We start from the raw sequence: 22141 nt of genomic DNA, 5'->3' as shown, positions 1-22141 counted from the left end.
TTAATTTTTTTTCTGGAAGAAGAAGGAAATGCCCTTCCCATCTCACAATGTTGTACAAAACAGGGAATATCAAAGACTCCATCCTCAGCAAGGCAAAGGGGCTTGTCTGGCCCCCTGTTTCAATCAAAGAGGACAAAAGCCATGTGAGATCAGAAGCAGGAAGTTAAAGAAGCCATTGTTTTCAGGTTTGCTGTAAAAAGCCTCATGAGCTAGCTGCATTAAAATACATTAGATTCGTTTTTTATTTATTTGTTTGTCTGGTTTTGGATATTGGGGGTTAGACCCAGTGACACTTTGCCCTTGTGCTACATCCCCTGCTTTCTTTTATTTTTTTATTTTGAGACAAGCTCTAAGTTGTTTAAGGCCTCACTAAATTGCTGAGGCTGGCCTTTAACTTGCAATCCTGCCTCAGCCTCCCAGTTGCTGGGATTACAGTCATGAGCTACTGTGCCTAGCTAGATTAATTTTTTTAAAAAGTTAAGGATGGCCCCGCTGGAGCAGTGAACTCGGACAACTAGGAGCGCCGAAAAGGAGGCCGCTCGGCACAGCGCTGGGACTCGGAGCAACCACTGGGGCTCCGGCGGCTGCCCAGGGGAGGAGTGGCGAGGAGAGCTGTGTGGACTCAGGACACCGGGGCCTGCCCTGAGGAGGAGGAGGAGGAGCTTGGCCGCTTGGATTCGGAGTGACTGCACCAGAGCTACAGGCGGTTGCCAGAGGAGAAGCTGTGCGGAGAGCTGTTTGGACTCAGAACGACGCTTCTGAACCCCGGGGCCTGCCCTGAGGACGAGGAGGAGGAAGAGGAACGCGGCCGCTTGGATTCGGGGTGGCTACACCAGAGCTTCAGGCGGTTGCCAGAGGAGGGGCTGTGCGGCGAGCTGTTTGGACTCAGACCACTTCTGAACCCCGGGGCCTGCCCGGAGGAGGAGGAGGAGGAGGAGGAGGAGGAGCGCGGCGGGTCGTTTGGACTCGCAGTGACTGCATTAGCGCTCCAGGCGGCTGCTCAGAGGAGAAGGCGAGTGGTGAGTTGTTTGGACTTAAAGTGACAGCGCCTGAACACAGGGGGGCTGCCTGGAGGAGAAGCGTGGTGGGTCGCTTGGTCTTGAGTGGCCGCACCAGAGCTCCGGGCGGTTGCCCAGAGGACCCGTGCTGTGGGTCACGTGGATTCAGAGCCACTCAGAGCGACCACTCCTGAACACTCGGGGGTTATCTGGAGAAGGAGGAGGAACGGGGAGGGTCACTTCAACTCGGAGTGATTGATTGCCCAGGGCTACGGGTGGTTGGTGGGAGGTGGAGGCACGCAGTGAGTTTCTTGGACTCCTAGTGACGGCACCGGAATACTGGGCGGCTGTCTGGAGGAAGAGGCGTGTGGCGGGTCTCTGGGACTCAGAGAGATTGTACGGGGCCCCAGGTGGCTGCTCAGAGGAGGGGCCGCATAGCCAGGCAATTAGGTGCAGAGCAGGGTCCCAGGATCTAGGAGGCTTCTGGGTGGAAGAGCCGCACAGAGACAGGCTTAGGGCGGAGCGAAGGTTCCAGGCCTGCGGGCAGATTCTCTGAGGAGGGGCAGCCTAAGGAGATTCATCTGCGAAGGGTGAGGCTCCCAGGCCCAGGAGGTAGGGCCGGGCCCCTGAGAACTTTGCAGAGGAAGGCAGCCCAGCCCAGGCGGTAGCTGTAATTGAGGGGATCCTCTAGGAGGGTACTGACCAGCGAGACCTCCCCACCGGGTGAGTCTTCCCTGCCGGGTGAGGTTTCCCCACAAGGACGGTAAAACTAGAGACTCAGGCCCAAACAGGCCTTGCCTCAGCCCGCAGCCTAGGTCCCCTTTGGATGACCATTGGTCAACAAGTGGAGGCACCTCTGCCCACTAGCAGGGATTATACCCCACCTGAAGGCCACCACTCCTAGAGAGGCAGCTTCCTTGTGGAGCACCTCATTATCAACTTCCTCCAAGACTTCAGCCTACTGAAGGCTAAGGGGGAAATATATAGAAATCTTCAGGGACATTGTAAGTCAATAGAGGAAATCTGCAATATCTCAGCAGTCCACTGATACCTGAACAATATGAGAAAACAAGGAAAGAAAATGCTGCAAACAAATCTAGATGTTACATCATTAAAACCCAATGACAGCATGGCAGAAGAAATGACAGAAAAGGAGTTCAGAATGTACATAATTAAAATGATCAGAGAAGCAAACGATGAGATGAAAGAGCAAATGCAAGCATTGAATGATCGCACCAATCGACAGTTAAAAGAGCAAATACAGGAAGCAAAAGATCATTTCAATAAAGAGTTAGAGATATTGAAAAAAAAACCAAACAGAAATCCTTGACATGAAGGAAACAATAAACCAAATTAAGAACTCCATAGAAAGCATATCCAATAGGATAGAACACCTGGAAGACAGAACCTCAGACATTGAAGACAAAATATTTAACCTTGAAAACAAAGTTGAACAAACAGAGAAGATGGTAAGAAATCATGAACAGAATCTACAAGAACTATGGGATATCATGAAAAGGCCAAATTTAAGAATTATTGGGATTGAGGAAGGCCTTGAGAAACAAGCCAAAGGAATGAACAATTTATTCAATGAAATAATATCAGAAAATTTCCCAAATCTGAAGAATGAAATGGAAAATCAAGTTCAAGAGGCTTATAGGACTCCAAATACACAAAATTACAACAGACCCACACCAAGGCACATTATAATGAAAATACCTAACATACAAAATAAAGACAGAATTTTAAAGGCTGTGAGAGAAAAGAACCAAATTACATTCAGGGGGAAACCAATACGGATATCAGCAGACTTTTCAATCCAGACCCTAAAAGCTAGAAGGGCCTGGAACAACATTTTTCAAGCCCTGAAAGAAAATGGATGCCAACCAAGAATCTTATACCCAGCAAAACTTACCTTCAAATTTGACGATGAAATAAAATCCTTCCATGATAAACAAAAGCTAAAAGAATTTACAAAAAGAAAGCCAGCATTACAAAACATTCTCAGCAAAATATTCCATGAGGAAGAGATGAAAAACAAAGCAGCAAATCAGCAAAGGGAGGAATTATCCTAAAGGAATTGTCAAATAAAGGAGGAAACAAGTTGTGTCAAACAAATAAATAAATAAAATTTAAAAAATGAACCAAATGACCGGGAAACCAAATCATATCTCTATAATAACCCTGAATGTTAATGACCTGAATTCATCAATCAAAAGACATAGACTGGCAGATTGGATTAAAAAGAAAGATCCAACAATATGTTGCCTGCAAGAGACTCACCTCATAGAAAAAGATACCCATAGACTAAAGGTGAAAGGATGGGGAAAAACATACCATGCGCATGGACTCAGCAAAAAAGCTGGAGTATCCATCCTCATTTCCGATAGTGTGGACTTCAAGCCAAAGTTAGTCAGAAGGGATAAAGAAGGTCATTTCATACTGCTTAAGGGAAGCATGAATCAGCAAGATATAACAATCATAAACATCTATGCCCCAAACAGTGGCTCATCCATGTATGTCAAACAAATCCTTCTCAATTTCAGAAACCAAATAGACCATAACACAATAATACTAGGTGATTTTAACACGCCTCTCTCACCACTGGACAGATCTTCCAGACAAAAATTGAACAAAGAAACCATAGATCTCAATAACACAATCAATAATTTAGACTTAATGGACATTTATAGAATATACCATCCAACCAAGAGCGAATGCACTTTCTTCTCAGCAGCACATGGATCCTTCTCTAAAATAGACCATATATTATGCCACAAAGCTAATGTTAGCAAATACAAGATAGAGACACTAGCATGTATTCTATCAGATCATAATGGATTGAAGTTAGAAATAAATGAAAGAGTAAAACACAGAAACTATTCCAACATCTGGAGATTAAACAATATGCTATTATATGATGAATGGATAACAGAAGATATTAGGAAGGAAATTAAAAAATTCTTAGAGGTAAATGAGAACAAAGAAACATCATATCAAAATCTCTGGGACACTATGAAAGCAGTACTTAGAGGGAAATTTATTTCATGGAGCGCATTTAATAAAAGAAGTAAAACTCAACAAATAAACAACCTAACACTACAGCTCAAAGCCCTAGAAAAAGAAGAACAGAACAGCACCAAAAGTAGTAGAAGACAGGAAATAGTTAAACTCAGAGCTGAAATCAATGAAATTGAAACAAAAGAAACAATACAAAAAATTGACAAAATAAATAGTTGGTTCTTCGAAAAAATAAACAAAATTGATAAACCTTTAGCCACACTAACAAAGAGAAGACTAGAGAAAACCCAAATCACTAAAATTCGGAATGAAAAAGGAAATATCACAACAGACAGGATTGAAATACAAAACATAATTAGAAGCTATTTTGAAAATCTATACTCCAACAAAATAGAAAATTTCGAAGACATCAACAGGTTTCTAGAGACATATGAATTGCCTAAACTGAACAAGGAGGACATAAACAATTTAAATAGACCAATTTCAAGTACTGAAATAGAAGAAGTCATCAAAAGCCTTCCAACAAAGAAAAGCCCGGGACCAGATGGGTTCTCAGCCGAGTTCTACAAAACCTTTAAAGAAGAGCTCATTCCAATACTTCTCAAAGTATTCCATAAAATAGAAGAGGAGGGAACCCTCCCAAACTCATTCTATGAAGCCAATATCACACTGATACCTAAACCAGACAGAGACTCATCAAGGAAAGAAAATTTCAGACCAATATCCTTAATGAACATCGACGCAAAAATTCTCAACAAAATTTTAGCAAATCGCATACAAAAACATATTAAAAAGATAGTGCACCATGGTCAAGTGGGCTTCATCCCAGGTATGCAAGGTTGGTTCAACATCAGGAAATCAATAAACGTAATTCACCATATTAATAGACTTAAAGTCAAGAATCACATGATTATTTCAATAGATGCAGAAAAAGCATTTGATAAAATACAGCACCCCTTCATGCTCAAAACACTAGAAAAAATAGGGATAGTGGGAACATTCCTTAACATTGTAAAGGCCATTTATGCTAAGCCCATGGCTAATATCATTCTAAATGGTGAAAAACTGAAAGCATTCCCCCTAAAAACTGGAACAAGGCAGGGATGCCCTCTTTCACCACTTCTATTCAACATCGTTCTTGAGACTCTGGCCAGAGCAATTAGACAAACCAAAGAAATTAAAGGGATACGAATTGGAAAAGAAGAACTCAAACTATCCCTGTTCGCTGATGACATGATTATATATTTAGAGGAACCTGGAAATTCCACCAGAAAACTCTTAGAACTCATAAGTGAATTCAGTAAAGTAGCAGGTTACAAGATCAATGCCCATAAATCCAACGCATTTTTATACATAAGTGATGAATCTTCGGAAAGAGAAATTAGGAAAACTACCCCATTCACTATAGCCTCGAAAAAAATAAAATACTTGGGAATCAATCTCACAAAAGAGGTGAAAGACCTCTACAATGAGAACTATACAACACTAAAGAAAGAAATTAAAGAACACCTTAGAAGATGGAAAGATCTTCCATGTTCTTGGATAGGAAGAATTAATATTGTCAAAATGGCCATACTACCTAAAGTGCTATACAAATTCAATGCAATTCCAATTAAAATCCCCTTACAGAAATAGAGCAAGCAATTATGAAATTCATCTGGAAGAATAAGAAACCCAGAATAGCTAAAGCAATCCTTAGCAGGAAGAGTGAAACAGGGGGTATTGCAATACCAGATCTTCAACTCTACTACAAAGCAATAGTAACAAAAACGGCATGGTATTGGTACCAAAATAGAAAGGTAGATCAATGGTCCAGAATAGAGGACACGGACACAAACCCAAATAAATACAATTTTCTCATACTAGACAAAGGTGCCAAAAATATGCAATGGAGAAAAGATAGCCTCTTCAACAAATGGTGCTGGGAGAATTGGAAATCCATATGCAACAGAATGAAACTAAACCCATATCTCTCACCATGCACAAAACTCAACTCAAAATGGATTAAGGACCTCGGAATCAGACCAGAGACCCTGCAGATTATAGAAGAAAAAGTAGGTCCAAATCTTCACCTTGTTGGTCTAGGATCAGACTTCCTTAACAGGACTCCCATAGCACAAGAAATAAAAGCTAGAATCAACCATTGGGATAGATTCAAACTAAAAAGCTTTCTCTCAGCAAAGGAAACTATCAGCAATGCGAAGAAAGAGCCTACAGAGTGGGAGAATATCTTTGCCAATCATACTTCAGATAGAGCACTAATCTCCAGAATCTATAAAGAACTCAAAAAACTCTACACGAAGAATACAAATAACCCAATCAACAAATGGGCTAAGGAAATGAATAGACACTTCACAGAAGAAGATCTACAGGCAATCAACAAACATATGGAAAAATGTTCAACATCTCTAGTAATAAGAGAAATGCAAATCAAAACTACCCTAAGATTCCATCTCACCCCAATTAGAATGGCGATTATCAAGAATACGAGCAATAACAGGTGTTGGCGAGGATGTGGGGAGAAAGGTACACTCATACATTGCTGGTGGGGCTGAAAATTAGTGCAGACACTCTGGAAAGCAGTGTGGAGATTCCTTAGAAAACTTGGAATGGACCCTCCATTTGACCCAGCTATCCCACTCTTGGCCTATACCCAAAGGACTTAAAATCAGCATACTACAGAGACACAGCCACATCAATGTTCATAGCTGCTCAATTCACAATAGCCAGACTGTGGAACCAACCTAGATGCCCTTCAATTGATGAGTGGATAAAGAAACTGTGGTATATATATACAATGGAATATTACTCAGCCATAAAGAATGATAAAATTATGGCATTTGCAGGCAAATGGATGAAATTGGAGAATATCATGCTAAGTGCGATAAGCCAATCTCAAAAAGCCAAAGGACGAATGATATCGCTAATAAGTGGAGGATGACACATAATGCGGGGGAGGGAAGGGTTAGTGTTAGGGTTAGAGTTAGGGTTAGGGAGGGGGGCAAGTATGGAGGAAGGAAGTACTGTATAGAGGGTAAAGAGGGGTGGGAGGGGTGGGGGGAAGGGAAAAAATAACAATGAATCAAACAACATTACTCTATGTAAATTTATGATTACACAAATGGTATGCCTTTATGCCATGTACAAACAGAGAAACAACATGTATCCCATTTGTTTACAATAAAAAAAAAAAGAAAGAAAAAAAAGAAAAAAGTTAAGGATGTAGCTCAATGGTAGAGTGCTCGCCTAGCATGTGTGAGGCCCTGGGTTTGATTCCCACTACTGAAAACAAAAATAAAACAAACAAAAAGGAACACATGCCCAGAGAAATGAAAACGTAGGTCCTCATAAAGAGTTGTATTGAATATTCATAGAATCTTTTGGAATAGCTGAAGACTCAGAACCTCACAAATGTTCAGCACTAAGGGAATGAATAAACAAATCACAGCCCATTCATTCAATGGAATACTGTTCAATAATAAGAAAGGACAAGCTATTGATTCAGGCTAAAATGTGATGGAAAATCAAAGTAATTATGCTGAGCAAAAGAAGCCAGACATGAGGAATGCGTATTGCATACATTTGTCTATAAAATTCTAGAAAATGTAAACTCATTGATAGTGACAGCAAAGTGATTGCCTAGGAATAGGGTAGATGAGGAGGGAGTGAAAGGAGACATTAGAAAAGGACATGAAGAAACTTTGGGGATGGTAGTTATATTCATTATCTTGCCTGTTGATGATTTAAAGGATCATTCATATGGCAAAACATGGAATTGCACCTTTCAATATGTGAATTAAATTGGAGCCATAAATCAAAAGTACCATAACCATCATTAGAAAAACACTTGTAAGATAGAGAGGAACAAAGAGTGATTCTTTTTTTCCATGGTGGAAAGGAAAATATCTGCATGCCCAGCTCTTCTGTAGTATCAATGATCTCATATCAGCTCTTGGAGGGGTTACGATGTTCCCCTCTTCGACTTATTTTTAAAAATCCAGGGAAAGACGAACGGATGATGACACATAATGAAGGGTGGGATGGGGGCAAGAATGGAGGAAGGAGGGACTGTATAGAGGAAAAAGAGGGGCGGGAGGGGTGGGGGGAGGAAAAAATAATAGAATGAATCAAATACCATTACCCTATTTAAATGTATGATTACACAAATGGTATGCTGTTACTCCATGTACAAACAGAAACAACATGTATCCCATTTGTTTACAATAAAAAAAAAAAAAAAAAAAAAAAAAAAAAGCCAGGGGCTAGGACTATAGCTCAGTGGCAGAGCGCTTGCCTAGCACATGTGAGGCACTGGGTTTGATCCTTAGCACCACATAAAAATAAGCAAACAAAAAATAAGGGCATTCTGTCCATCTACAACTTAAAAAAACAAGCTAGAGATGGTAAGACACTTGAGGTCACCTAGCCATTGTGAAGTTAGCTCTAGCTAGGGACTGTGTGAATCTAGACCCTAGGCTCTTCTTCACATTAGCTTATCTCCCCTTTTAGGAATTTTCTTCTGAAAAACTCCAGTCTGCCTTGGTAATATCCCAGGCAGAGGACTTTGGTTTATGACTAGGTGGGGCACAATTACTCCATTTGGCACAATTCATTGCTCTTCTGTCAAGAGCCAGGGCAGGGACAGCAGGCGGGCTGCTGGAGAGGTGCAGAGTCCCAGGGGAAGTTTACAAAGGTGTGGTGTCCTCTAGGCTCCCACAGTCCAGCCCATGCTGGGTGGGGGGCAATTGTCATATCTTCCCTCACCCAACCCTCACCAGTACTCCAAGCCCTCCTCTTCGGGGATTCCTCCTTTTCCCCTTTAGGGACCTTGACAACATGACCTTTCCACCCCAAGCCTCTGACAGGAAACTAAAAAGAGAGGCCTATGTTCTCATGGACCTATAAGAAGGAGGTGTGTGTGTGTGTGTGTGTGTGTGTGTGTGTGTGTGAAGGTGGATGATTAGGACCTCAGACTTCAGTTCCTGCCACCTCGGGAGTCAGGGCTTGAGCTCCCAGGCAAGGTCATGTGGGGGTGGCGAGCAGTGGAGGGACCGAGGCCTTGGGTGGAGGAGGCAAGCCCTACCTTGCATATGGAGAAGAAAGGGCAGTGTGAGTGGCCTGGGGGCAGGAGGCCTGCAAGAGGAGAGGAGGAGCGGGAGCAGTGGTGGGCACATCAGAGGCGACCTGCCTGAAGCAGGGCGTGTACCTTCATAGCCTCGTTCCCCTCCCCAGCCCTAGGATTTTGAGGGCCAGCAGACTTCAGCCATGCATGTGTCCCCTCTCCCTTTGGCCCTGTGCCTTCCAGATAGTAAGTGCTCACCATGTGCTTAGACTTATTGCCTAGCAGAGAGAGGAGGCACCTGCCTGCCAGAAAGTCACAGAATGGCTAAGGGAACTGGGTGGAGTATGAGAAACCATTCTTGGGGTGAGGAGTTGGGATGAGGGAGAGGAGAGACAAGGACCAGGAAGAGACGGAAAGTCTCCTGGTCAGTAGAGGTGGTGGGTGGGGGTCTTTGGGAGGGTGAGGATATGCAGTGAAAGCCTGAAGGCAGGATATTGATCTTCTCTGTGATGATCTTCTCTGAGACCACCTGCCTCCCCGGCTGCCTTGCAGAGCAGGGAAGAAGCTAAATAGCCAGGTGCCTTTGCCTGGTTTGGTGAATAGGTTTCTTTTTTTTGTTATTGTTGTTTATTCATTAATTTATTATTTATTTTTTTTATTTTTACAGGCTGCATTTTGATTCATTATACACAAATGGGGTACAACTTTTCATTTCTATGATTGTACACAATGTAGATTCACACCATTCATGTAATCATACATATACATAGGGTAATACTGTCTGTTTCATTCTACTATCTTTCTGTCCCCCACCCCCTCCCACCCCATTTTCCTCTACACCTTCCAAATTTCCTTCATTCTTCCCTTCCCCCTGCCACCCCTCCTTGTTATATATCGTCATCCACTTATCAGAGAAAACATTCAGCCTTTGGTGTTTTGGGCTTGGCCTATTTCACTTAGCATGATATTTTCCAACTTCACCCATTTACCAGCAAATGCCATAATTTTATTGTTCTTTATGGCTGAGTAATATTCCATTGTGTATATATACCACAGTTTCTTTATCCATTCATCAATTGAAGGGCACCTAGGTTGGTTCCACAATCTAGCTATTGTGAATTGAGCAGCTATGAACACTGATGTGGCTGCGTCGCTGTAGTATGCTGATTTTAAGTCCTTTGTGTATAGGCCAAGGAGAGGGATAGCTGTAGTGAATAGGTTTCTAATGGCATGAAGGCAAAGGTGGTTGGCTGGCTCTGGGCTGGAGATAGTGCTGCTGGATGGGCCTTCATGTCAGTGGTTCAGGCACAGTGGGGAAGGACCCTCAGAGACTCTTGGGCAGGTTGCTGACCCTGATCTCCATAAAGAAGCCAATAATACCTGCCTTGGCTAGATTTCAGAGCTAGAAGTTATCAAATGACATCATAGGCATGAGGGCTTTGCCCATGTTAGCTGTGAGTGCAAGGTGTAATTCTGACCTGTGTAAGCATTGGTGGCCTATTTGACTCTCTGGCCCAATCATTTCTTCCCTTTCTGTGAACTGGGCATCTGCCTTCTGTATATGTCACTACCTTTGGCCTCTGGTATCCATCAGTATTTCATGATAGGCTCCTGAGACATGCCCTCCAGGGCCATCCCTCCTTCAACATCCTCCTTCCCTGTAACATCTGTCCCTAGAACTGTATTTACAGCATAGGAATTTCAGAGCTATCCACTTTAGGTACCCTGCTAATGGCATGTGGTTGACAAGGCCTGAAAGGCACAGCATTGGATCTTTGGGAGCAACTCTGGGATGGTGAGTCATGGTGCAGTGTTCTGAGAAAACACCATGAGCCCCCTTTGCACTGAGAACAGAGGCCTGAACAAGAGAGACCCTGTGGGATTCAGTTTCACACCAGGGTTCACCTCTTACCCCTGGGTCAAGGACTGGAGAACACATGGTAGTCCAACCCTAGGTGTGTCCTGCAGAGCAAAATGGAGTGTCTCCCAGTGCAATCTGCCTCCTGCCTTCAGATGCCACCCTACTCTGGCATGTGTGTTCTTGGAAAGGCGGGGCTCAGACTTTGTCCGGCAGCTGGAGCCTACCCAGGGCCAGTGCCTCCAGCCCCACCTCATGCACTCTGAGATCTCTCCACACAGGGCTAGGCCTGGCTTGTCACACAGACCATTAGTCAAGACTGTTCCAGATATAGATGTCGCCCATGTTATTTCATTTTGTCTCCAAATAACTCAATGAGGAATGTGCACTTCATTTTATAGAGGAGGATCAGAGAGATAAGAGACAGTGTCAGTAAGGAGGGAAGGGATAGAACTCCATGTCATCCTGTCTCATCCTAGGACAAGGCTAAGAAGGGCAAGGACTAGAATGCTGATATTTTATTGTTCAGCTATTCACAGGGATAGCCATTCTGGATCTATGTGGACCAAGTAGCCCTGTCCACTGTAGCCCTGTCACCTGCCAGACCTGTGCTCCCATGTCTTTTAGGTCTTTTCCCCCAGTAGGCCTCTCTCCCCTTTTCTCAGAGAGAAGCCAGTTCACAGTCATTTTGTCTCCAGGTTGGCTCTATGACTGTGTTCTAAATACCATGAATAAGATCCAAATGCCCTCTGCCACTGGAGTGGAGCTGTTGCCTGAGCTGGCAGGTGGTCTGGGAGGTGGGGAACTGACCAGGAAAGAGCTGTGACCCAGAGACCTGTGCCATGCCCCAGATGCTGGGATGCAGTTTCGTGCTGTGCCCCAAGACCTGGGATGACCAGCCCAGTCCCATGGAGAGAGGGAGAACAAAGAGTGAGGTCTCAGCCAAAACAGCATTGCAGGGCCTTCAGGGAAAGGAGCCCTGGGCAGGAAGGCAGCAGTCCTGACTTCCAGGCTCATCAACAAAAACAGACATTGCGGTCCTGGCAGATGGCTACACTGCCCTGGGCCTATTTCCTTGTGGATAAAATGAGACTTCTACAACTGGACGGCCTCTCTGGTCTGATGGAGTTGTGAGGTGGGCTGGGGGTGACTGAGTGACTGAGACTTGAGAGATGCTGGGGAGTAATGGGGAGGACACCCGGCTCCCTCAGCAGCCAGGCTTTGTAATGCTGCTTCCCCCTAGTGGTGGCAGAGAGGAACAGAAACCTGGTCTTTTGGGAATATCACATTGGTCATTCCCCTGCCTCCCCCTGCTTCCTATGGACTTCTCCCCAGGAGAGAGGGAGAGCACTCTTAGTGGGCTTTGACACCCACTGGCTCTCAGAACTGCGTGCATTCTGCGTGGACAGAAAGACAGTCACAACCTATGCACGGCAATGCGTGGGACAGCACAGGTTAATTCACTCTGCCAGCGCTGACGGAGACTGCAGCATGCAGGGGGCACTGTGCCGGGCCCTAGGGATCCTGAGGACTTGGCACACTATTCTTGCCCTCAGACAACCTCTGTCCAATGGGATAGCAGATAGTAAAACTGCAGGTTCTAGAGAAAGTGGTAGAATGTGGGGGATGCTCAGAGGCATGCCATATTGTATGAGTAACACTTGAAAGCATGTGGCCAGCAACAGCAGGTCCCTGACTGACTGTGGGTTTGCTTGGACACATGAGTCTCCAGCCTGATGGGCTACTAAGTCTTTGCTTCTAGGTTAGGGATTTGTCTCCTTGCAGGCACTTCCAGAAGAGCTAGGTCACCCTCCCAGTAGGACAACTGGATTTCTACCTGTGCCCACTGTTCCCCTGACCCACTCTAGACAGGAATGGATGCAGGGAGAATAAAGACCTTGCCTGTCTCTGCATCCTCCTCTGTCCAATTCTCTTCTCTCCAAACCTGCTCTGGGGGCCTGCATTCCAAAGAGTGTGGTGAGCATTAGGTCTCCCTCCAAGGCCAGGCTCTGGGGGCCTCCCAGCTCCCAGTGTAGGGCAGGTAATGGGAAGTTGAGGCTTCTGAAGACTTCTGAGCCTGGGCTGGAACTCAGCCCGTGTGAGACAGAACACAGAGAGGGTGGGAGAAGAAGGGTGTGTGTGTGTGTGTGTGTGTGAGAGAGAGAGAGAGAGTGTCGCACCAGGGTGAGTGAGGAGTCTGGGTGCGTCACTGTTGCTGGGAAAGTAGATGAGTCTGACTCAGTGGGAACATCCGGCAGGAAAGAAGGAGAGAGCACAGTGGCATTTGCAAGCAGGATGGGAACTCTGGGGCTGCAGGAATGGGGTGGGGCTGGTGAAAGCCTGAACAGGAAAGGGCTGAGTGTGATGGGGAAGTGGGGTGGGCTGAAAGTGTGGTTCTAGGGGAGGAGAGGTTGGGCCTCTAGCTGCCTGGGCTGGTCTGGGAGGAGAAGGAAGGCAATGGTGCTTTTGGTTCCAGACATAGAAGGGACGAGTTGTGGTGCGAGGTTAGGGAAACTGAGGCCAATCAGGAATGTGGAAAATGCTGAGGTTTCTGACACTCACTTCAGGGCCTGGATGTTAGGACCTTGTAACTGCTGATACTGAATGAGACACCAGGCACTCCTAAGATAGAGAGCACTCCTCTCCCCAACACCTCAAGCCTTGTGCTCCCAAAGTCCCAGGATAAGACTGCTCATCAGGCTGGACCCGGGCAGGGACACTGGCTTAGGCTGTGAGGATGATTTGGGAGAGGCTTTCCTGAGAAGGCCCATGTTCTTCTACAGAGTCAGAGAAACTGAAATGGTCAGCATTGGAGAGCAAGGCCACGAAGGGCTGGGTGTGAGGAGCTACAGAAAGGAAGGCTAAGGGCCCTGGAGAAAGGCCTGACTTGTCCTACCTAAGGTCTAGAAACTCTAACAGCTGAGCCTGCAAGAGTAGCTGTTCTGGGAAATACAGAGAAGACAATGTTCAACCTAAAGGGACCAATGACTAGTGGTGGCATTTTAGGTATGTGTAGTATGCACTGGCCTGAGTGACCAGAGAAAGGGGAGGTACTGAAGGAGGACTCAACCACAGAGCCTGATGGACTAGGCTGTGTCCTGTAGGCCTCTTTTTCTAATGTGAGGGACAAAGGCCTATGCTTTCTGCCTGTCTTATCTGCAGGCAGGTCCAGGCTGGGGTCCCATTAGAGCACAGGACCTCAGGTGAAGGCAGGGCCTGGGGGACCAGGCTTCCTGGGTGGGCTCGACCCACCAGGAAGAAGTCTCCGCCAGTCTGTCTGGGGACACAGGGGCAGGGCGGGGAGAGGTGCTGGGCAGGACCAGCTGGCTGCCGGTGCCCTGGTCCTCGCCCTCTGAGAGTGGAAGGGTGGGGGTGGCGGCTGCAGCGTTCCTGGCTGGGAGCCCAGAGGAGTCTTTTGTAATCACAACATGATCTCGTGTGCTGAGCAGCGAAGCCGGCAGGGAGAGGCCAGCAGAGGCCCGGCTCCGGTGGCTCCAGCTTCCCTCCTGCTCTGGTTCCCCCGGGGCTGTTCTGGAATTCTCTTGGTGCTTGCTGTTGCCATGCACTCAGCTGTGAGTGGCACCTCGCCTTTTTGGCGGGGGCTTCTTAGGGCTTGGGGAGGGCTGAGATGCCAGGTAGCTACATTGCAGGGGTGGCTGGGGACAGCTGGGCCTGGAAGGAAGAGGGCCGAATTGAGGCGGGTGGAGGGCTGGCCAGGGCTACAACAGAGACCGTGGAGCTAGGCAAGGAAGAACCCAGGATCTTGATGTGGGGACACGGTTTGCCCTGGAGCGCTCCCTGGCTGCAACAGAGATGCCCCTTTTTGCCTGTCTGCCAGCGGCTCAGGCCTGGAGGGCTGGGCCCGTGGGAGCGGTTCTTTCCTACCGGCTGGGCTTAGGTTCGGAGAGTGGGGTTCAGGGCCTGAGAGCCCAGGACCAAGCTGAGGACTCTTTTTTATCTGTGGTTTTGGATTGGAAGGCAAGCAGCTCCCCCCTCGACCTCCCAAATCTCCTGGCAGCTTCCCAGTCACGGCAGGTTCCCTGCCAGAGCCATTTATAACTCCTATTCCAGGCTCTGCTCGGCAGTGAGCTCCCTGGAGAGTCAGGGGGAGGGGCAGCTGCTGCTGGGTACTGTGGTCATGAGTATTAGACCCTCACCTGAGCCTGGGAGGCACTGGGATGGGGGCTTGGGGACTTCTAGGAGTTACTAGTTCCTGAGTAACTCCTTCCCTCCTGTGTGACCTGAACTTGAGTCTGGAACCTGGTTCCTAGGTCATAAGAATAAGACTGGATGGGTAAATGTGAAAGGTGGGGAACAGGTGGGGTAGGCCCAGCAGTTAGGAGTGTGGGTTCCCTGCCTTCTGTAGGGGCCTCAGGGAGCCCAGTCCCTGATGAGCAAACAGGAAGAGAAGGATGCAGAGCTGGATCGCAGGATAGTTGCCCTGCGCAAGAAGAACCAGGCCTTACTACGTAGGTACCAGGTGAGTGGGCTGCAACAGGGTGGGAGGACCAACTTGGCTGATGCCCCTGGCTGACCAAAAGATGCCTACCTGTATGACAGGCTCTCTCTGCGTGCCAGAATGTGTCTGTAGGCCCAGGACCAGGGTTGGGGTGAACATGTTCCCTTTCAGAAGCTTGGTCAGGGTCTCAGGGACTTGTGATGTGGTGTCTCTGCCCCCTGGTGTCCCACTGGTGTCTCTTCGTGTAGGCCTGTCAGCGTCTGTGTCTCTGTGCATCCCGGGGGCCGTGGCCTGTGCTGACCCCCGGCCCTCCCACAGGAGATCCAGGAAGATCGTCGGCAGGCAGAACAGGGGGGTATGGCTGTGACCATGCCAGGGCTCCTCCGACCTGATGGCCTCACCATCACCATCAGCCAGATTCCTGGTGTAAGCCTCACCTGGGAGATAGGGCAGGGTGGCAAGGGGGGAGGTCCAGCCCATGCCAGGGGAGGACCCTGTCTTTTTCTCCTACTTACCATTCTGGATGTACCCAGTAACTCCCAGCCTCACGCTGTCCAGGTCACAGCTAAAAGGCCACCTAATAGAAGTATCCCTATGGTGTTTCCCAGCCCCATAGCCTGCATCTTTGCCTTAAAGCACTGGCTTCTCCTAGTCCTCAAAGCCAGGTCTAAAATCTCTGTAGGAAGTAGGGGACAGAGAAGTTGGGGATGAAAGCCAGGAACAGTGTCCGAAGGACAAAGCTGCTTTGTCTCAGTACTCCGGATTTCCCAGCTCAAAGATGACGGACCATTGTGGCATCTTGGGCCCTGGGTGGCCCTGGGCCCTGGATAACCTAATGCCGTTGGCATGCAAACTCCCCATAGAGCCAGCTTCTCTGTGGGCATTCCAGGGAGGGCCCAGGCTAAAACTCAGGCCTGGGAAATACCCAAAGAACCCAGCACCCAGGTCCTGCCCAGAACTGCTCATGGGGTCTGAAGGCATGGACACCTGATTCTGCAGGAGAAGCGGGTGGTCAGCAGAAATTGGGCAAGGAGCCCCCTCAAACCTGGAGTGGCCCATGAGATGCTTGAGGATGAAGATGATGAGAACCAAACAGGTACTTTCTGTTTGGGGGAACGAGTGGAGTTGGCCGTGACCATGGAAAATAAAGCCAAGGTGAGCTGGCGTGGGTTGGGGAGCATCCAGAAGTTGGAGTGGGGGCGATCTTTTCTCCCTGGCCCTGCCATGCTGTCCATCTTTACCTTCCCCAGGCTAAACGGATTGTAAGTGAAAAGCCTGCCAGAGCAAGGAACCAGGGGACAGATCAGCCACTTGGAGGGGTCCGGGGCCAGAGCCCCTCCATGCAGATAGCGTCCAGCTCAGATTCTTTACGGAAGGTACATTTTCAAAAAGGGACAGGGTCATGAATGTCATAGTCCCCACTTAGGGGAGGCAAAGAAGCTGAGTCAGATCTCTCATCAGCAGCACACGACCTAGGTTGCACCTGTGAGAATTTCTGCCCCTCTATTCTTTCTCTGGTCAATTTCCACTTTGGGTGGACTTTGCAATGAGAGACAGTTGAAGCCAGAGATGTGATCCAGCCGTCCTCCCTATCTAGCCTGGGTGGTGGCAGCCAGATGGGGAGGGGAAGACAGGGTGTGGAAGACTGGCCATGTGCCAGCCGTGACCTCTAGGTGGCAGCAGCCCCTAGTCCTCACTTGCTCACAGCCTCTGGACGTCCCTCCCATCCTGGGCTGGTCTCTCCAAGGACCCTGTGCATAGGTGCTATTGTTAGCTTCATTTTGTAGATGAGGAACTGATACAGAGAAGTTGAGTTACTTTCCCCAAACACATAGTTAACATGTGGATGGAAGGGCTGGGGAGATAGCTCAGTCGGCAGAGTGCTTGCCTTGCAAGCACAAGGCCCTAGGTTCGATCCCCAGCACCAAAAAAAAAAAAAAAAAAAAAACATGTGGATGGAAATCATGCCCATGGCAAAAACAGCACAATAGAACAGACCTAATTTTTAGATGGGGACAGGGAAACCTTGAGAAAAGAATGGGTTAGTGGACCCTCAGGATATCCGCTTCAATCTTCTTCTCCTCCCCCGCTACTGGGGCTGAGCGTCTTCTCCTTGCAGGATGTTCGAGAACCCCAGAGTCCCAGCACGGTCCCAGGCCCAGCTCCCAGAAGGCCAGTTGGGGAGCCCTCAGAGGTGGGCTGGGACTATGCACAGTGGAAGCAGGAGCGGGAGCAGATTGACCTGGCGCGCCTTGTCCGACACAGAGATGCACAGGGTGACTGGCGCCGCCCGTGGGACCTGGACAAGACCAAGCCCACGTGGGTGGCAGGGCTGCACAGCTTGCTGGGCTGACATGCTTATGGGGCTCGGGTAGGGCTACGTGTGGGTGCTGCTTGGAGGGAGAGATCCTGCTTGGGCCTTCTGGTAAGGCCCTGGGCTCAGGGTTTATGTGGGTACTGGGTTCCTCCACCTCTTTCTTGGCCCCTTCACCTCCTGCCACCTTCAGTTCTGGGGCTGGGGCTGGGGGAGGCTGTGTTAGTGTGGGGCCTGCAGCAGCTTCAGTCTACCCAGCCACCAGCAACCTGACTCCCTCCTCTGTCTACACAGGCTACAGGACTGCAGCAAGCCTAGGGAAGAGGGCTCGGCCAGGGCAGGAGGCAGAAGGGGTGAGCCAACACCCCCCTCATCCCCTGTACCTTGGCATTTCTCACTCTCCTCCCTTTCTCTGTCTCTTGGTTTCCTACTTCATTTCAGAGCTAAAAGGAAGCATGGGAAGACATCTTCCTTCCCTTCCTCTTCTGCACCACTGATGGTCCTCTGATCCCACAGCTCTTGCTGGTTCTGACCCCAAAAAGGTCCCTGGAGGAGGTTCAGTGGAAGCTTGCCTCCACTGGGGTCTTTCAAGGTCTCAGTCCATATTGGGTGAAAGTCCTACTGGTCCTCCCCTGGCCTGTTGCAGAAATAACCTGTGGGTTTCCGGCACCCTCATTCTACATACGAGGGAGCTGGGGCCCCGGCAGGCTGGTCAGGTCATCTAGCCAGGATGTGGCAAAACTAGCACAGAAGGCCAGGGTGGGGCTTTTCTGGGGAAGCAGAAAACCCACAACTGGATCAGGACTGGTGAATTCCTGGTACTGGAAGAACCAGTGTTTCTGCTTTGGATCATTAGTCACCCCATCCTTTTCCTATTTCCTTTGTCTCTCTTTAGGACCCAGGACCCACTGGAAGAATCAGCCCCCATCATTGCCCCCTGATGGAAAAGGTGAGTTGGGGAAGAAGGAGCAGGATCCCATCAGCTGGTAAGATGCTGGCTGCCTCAGCCTTCTTCTCTCCTTGATTTGTGGACTCTCTCCTGCAGGTTGGGGTGGACAACCTGGCAGACCCTCAGGGGCGATAGCCATGGGCAGCAAAGCCCGAGGAACAGAAAGGCTGACTGGCAGAGCCCGAAGGTAACAGGTGGCAGGGGACAAAATCAAAGCAGGCATCTAGTTGTCCTGAGTACTTGAACAGGGCTGGATCCAGGTGCCTGCTCTGTCCCCTGGGTCCCTGCCTCCTTGCTGGCTGCTGTTGCTGCAGGTTAATGAGATACCAGGAGAGACCATCAGCAGAGGCAGCAGCAACAGAGCCTGGTGCCCAGGGAGGCCACAGTAATTACAGCAGCTCCCTTCCCCTGGGAAGTGAGGAGTGCCTTTCTCAGGCAGTGCAGGCAGGGACATGCCTGGCGTCCCCACAGGAACTCAAGGTGTGCAATTCAAGGTGCATCAGGTTTGGCCATAAACAGCAGCTGGGGACCCAGGATGGGGTCAAGGTGGGTTGCATTCAGAGGAAATGGTTGGAATTGGGGAACAAAGTCAAAGTGGAAGGGAAGCATTCTGGAATCTTATTCTGGCTCTGATTCTCCTCTGAGAACACTGGGCTTTAGCTTCTTCCTGGGGGACATGGGCACTGGCTGTGGAGGGGTGACATGAAGTGGGGTGAGGGTAGGCACAGGGCCAAACACATGTTCTATTCCTACAGGTGGGACATGAAGGAAGATAAAGAGGAGCTGCAGAGTCATGAGGTGGGTACTGGGAGATTGGATGGGGCAGGCTGGGGACATGATCCCTGAGTTTTCCAACCAGCCAGGCTATTCTCTTGTTTCAGGGAAGCCAGAGCCCCAGAAAGACGTCAAGTGCAGAGGAGGAACATGAACAGAAGCAGAGCGAGACAGAGCCAGGCAGACTAGAGAGAACTCTTGCAACTAGTCCAACCCTGCCATCCCCAGAGGGGCCACAAGGGGAGTCAGGAGTCTCGACAGCCAGTTCAGTCCCTTGCTCTCCAGAAGAATCTGACTTGGCTCCCCTTGACCTATCTCTAGGAGGAGCCAGCAGTCCTGGGCCTGGAGAGAGCACTTGTGTGCTCAGTCCAGGGCCTGGAGCCCAGGAGAGCTCTGTGTCCTGGCCAGATGGTTCTGAGCAGCAGCCCCTGGGGTGGAATGACCACCAGTCTGGGCTAGAAGTCCAGACTTGCTCTGAGTCACAGAAAGGAGCAGGGGTTTTAGAGCCTAGAGAGGACAAGTCTAGCAAGGCTGGTGCCCAGCAGAGACTGGTACCAAGAAACAGGCCTCCTAGGGGAACCGGCCAAAGGGGGAGAGGCTCAGGTGTGAGGAGCAGGACAGGAGGTCCTGGCCCTTCAGGAAGATGCTGAGCAAAGTTTATGAGAGATGGGGAGCCAGGTTGGGGAGAAAAGGAGGGAAGAACTCAGTTGAGAGTCTTCTGCATCATGGGCATCTAATTGCCAGTGAGCTTGTGCCAGTCTGACTCAGCAGTGTGGCAAACTCTGTGGCAGAGCCACCTTGTGAAGGCAAGGAGTTGCCGCCTTCCCTACACCTCATGTGGACATCTCTGTGCACACGAGTTTTCACGTGCAGGCACAACCCCTGGTGTATTCCCAAGCTGGTGCCTGGTGTCCAAGGCTGGTACCACTGACTTGGGCCTACTGCTGCCCAAGCCACAGCCTTTCCTACCTTGGCAATAGAGTAAAGCTTAATAGCACCCAGTGCCTGACTCTCCTATTCCCCATGATCCCTTAGGGCCTGGCTGTTCTCTCCAGCTGCAGGCTTTTGTCTCCTCAGGTCCAGGTATCCTCAAAGCTGCCATGGCCAACTCAGGCTCACACCCTTTCCATGCCCCTGCCTTTCACCCAGGTGACCCAAGCTCCAGACCCCTGGGATAGCTAAACCAGGAGAACCTTCTGCCAGTCTTCTACTTCTCCAGAAAAGGGGGATGAGACCCAAAGAGAGGGAGGTCTTATAGCTGGCAGGGATTGGATTGGGAAGAGAAGAGTGAAGCTCAGGGCTTCTCTGTGAAAGGAGGGTGTCTGGAAAGGCCTTCTCTCTGAGATGGAATGCTGGAGAAGGGACCACCTCCTGTGCCCACAGCAGTTGGGAAAGCTCACTAGTAGTCACTCCCCTCTCCCACACCCAGGTAGGACAAATGCATCTGGATGGAGGCAAGGGCCTAGTCCCGCAGCTTGGGGTCCTTTCTTGCCTTCTCTTCCTTTTTCCCTTCCCCCGCACCTCTCCACACCAAGGACATGGACTCAGACATACAGAGACTTGAAAGATGGAAGAACAGGATTCCAGCTAAGTACGGACATTAGGACTTGTCTTTCTGATTTAATCTCTATTCCTGCCCCTCCCTTGAAGCCCACGTCTGGTGAATTATCCAGGCTCTGTACAAGCTGTGGCTTCCTTTCGATTCAGTGAACATTTCCTGAGCACCCTCTACCAGTAATCTACCCGGTGGGCGACAGTGACTGCCAGCAAGAGGGAGGGAAGAAACTCAGTCATCCGGCAGCTCTAGGCTGAACAGCGGGAGCTGTTCTTGGCTGCAGGTGCCTGACAGTGCTGGGGACAGAATGGTGGTAGGAGCTCAAAGGGAACCATCCCATCTATGCTTGGCAGAGGAAGGTGTTCCTCTCTTTTTACGTGATGCGTGCAATTTACTCTCGAGTTTATGCCTGGATCTCACTGCAGCCCCTTCTGCTTCCTTCCTCTCTGATCCTACATAGTTATTCCTCTCTGGAGGGTTGTGGGCCTCTCATGTCCCTCTGAGGCTCTAAGGAGACTACTGATCATACCCAGGATGTCTCCGACATTATATGTGAGGCCTGAACTGAGGGTCCCAGCTTGGCTCCACTCCCAGCCCACCTACTCAAGAAGGGGTATCTCTTCCTGTTTAAAAACTCTTCTCACACTCTCATGTGAATAGTTATGCTGATTCTAACGTTCTAGGTCTGGGGAGGACCTGAGAGCTTGCACGTTTAATAGGCCCCAGGTAAGGCATCTGCTGTTGGCTTCTGGACCACACCTTTTGAGTGGTAAAGATCTGGACTAGAATATGTTGAGGACTGGGGGCCAAGGCTACCTCTAGATTCTAAGGATGTGTTACTGGCTTTGAAGGGATTGGGGAAGTGCTACCCCTATCAGGTGGAGGGGGCTTCCTGGCTTCAGAGTAGGATGGGAAGCACAGGCTCCTAGGAAGACGCTTTAGAGGGCAGTAAGTGTCAAATCCCTGAAGTACACCGAGAAGAAGCTGGTCAGGAATGTGATGGGGTGAAGCGGGTGGAAAGGATTGGTGTGGGGTTGACCAATGGAAATTCGAAAGGCTTGGAGACATTCCTGTGCATGTGGGATATCCCTACAGCAGGGTGAAGACTCCAAACTCAAGTTTCCCTCTTGCTTTCCTAGTCATAAGTACAT

General features: G+C 48.9%; 1 protein-coding gene across 5 annotated transcripts; it reads left to right on the top strand.

The window, feature by feature from the left end:
- The first annotated feature begins 14324 nt into the window (after positions 1 to 14324).
- Positions 14325 to 21566, top strand: CCDC9B (coiled-coil domain containing 9B). 5 transcript variants are annotated; one of them, XM_079128570.1, is made up of 11 exons: positions 14325 to 14511; positions 15306 to 15419; positions 15717 to 15824; positions 16398 to 16553; positions 16649 to 16774; positions 17518 to 17570; positions 18007 to 18065; positions 18608 to 18661; positions 18758 to 18848; positions 19417 to 19459; positions 19543 to 21566. In XM_079128570.1, the coding sequence occupies exons 1-11, from the start codon at positions 14368 to 14370 to the stop codon at positions 20083 to 20085; spliced, it is 1491 nt and encodes a 496-aa protein (XP_078984696.1). In that variant the 5' UTR covers positions 14325 to 14367; the 3' UTR covers positions 20086 to 21566. The 5 variants fall into 5 exon arrangements, with proteins under 5 accessions (XP_078984696.1, XP_078984695.1, XP_078984694.1 ...); XM_079128568.1 differs by having other exon boundaries at positions 14329 to 14511; positions 17518 to 17717; XM_079128571.1 differs by lacking the exon at positions 14325 to 14511 and adding an exon at positions 15038 to 15066 and having other exon boundaries at positions 17518 to 17717.
- The last annotated feature ends 575 nt before the right edge of the window (positions 21567 to 22141 follow it).

Source organism: Sciurus vulgaris, assembly GCF_902686455.1.
Source record: "Sciurus vulgaris genome assembly, chromosome: 2".
Classification (NCBI taxonomy): Eukaryota; Metazoa; Chordata; class Mammalia; order Rodentia; family Sciuridae; genus Sciurus; species Sciurus vulgaris.
The sequence above is the reverse complement of the archived record's forward strand: the minus strand, read 5'-3'. Positions and strand labels throughout refer to the sequence as shown.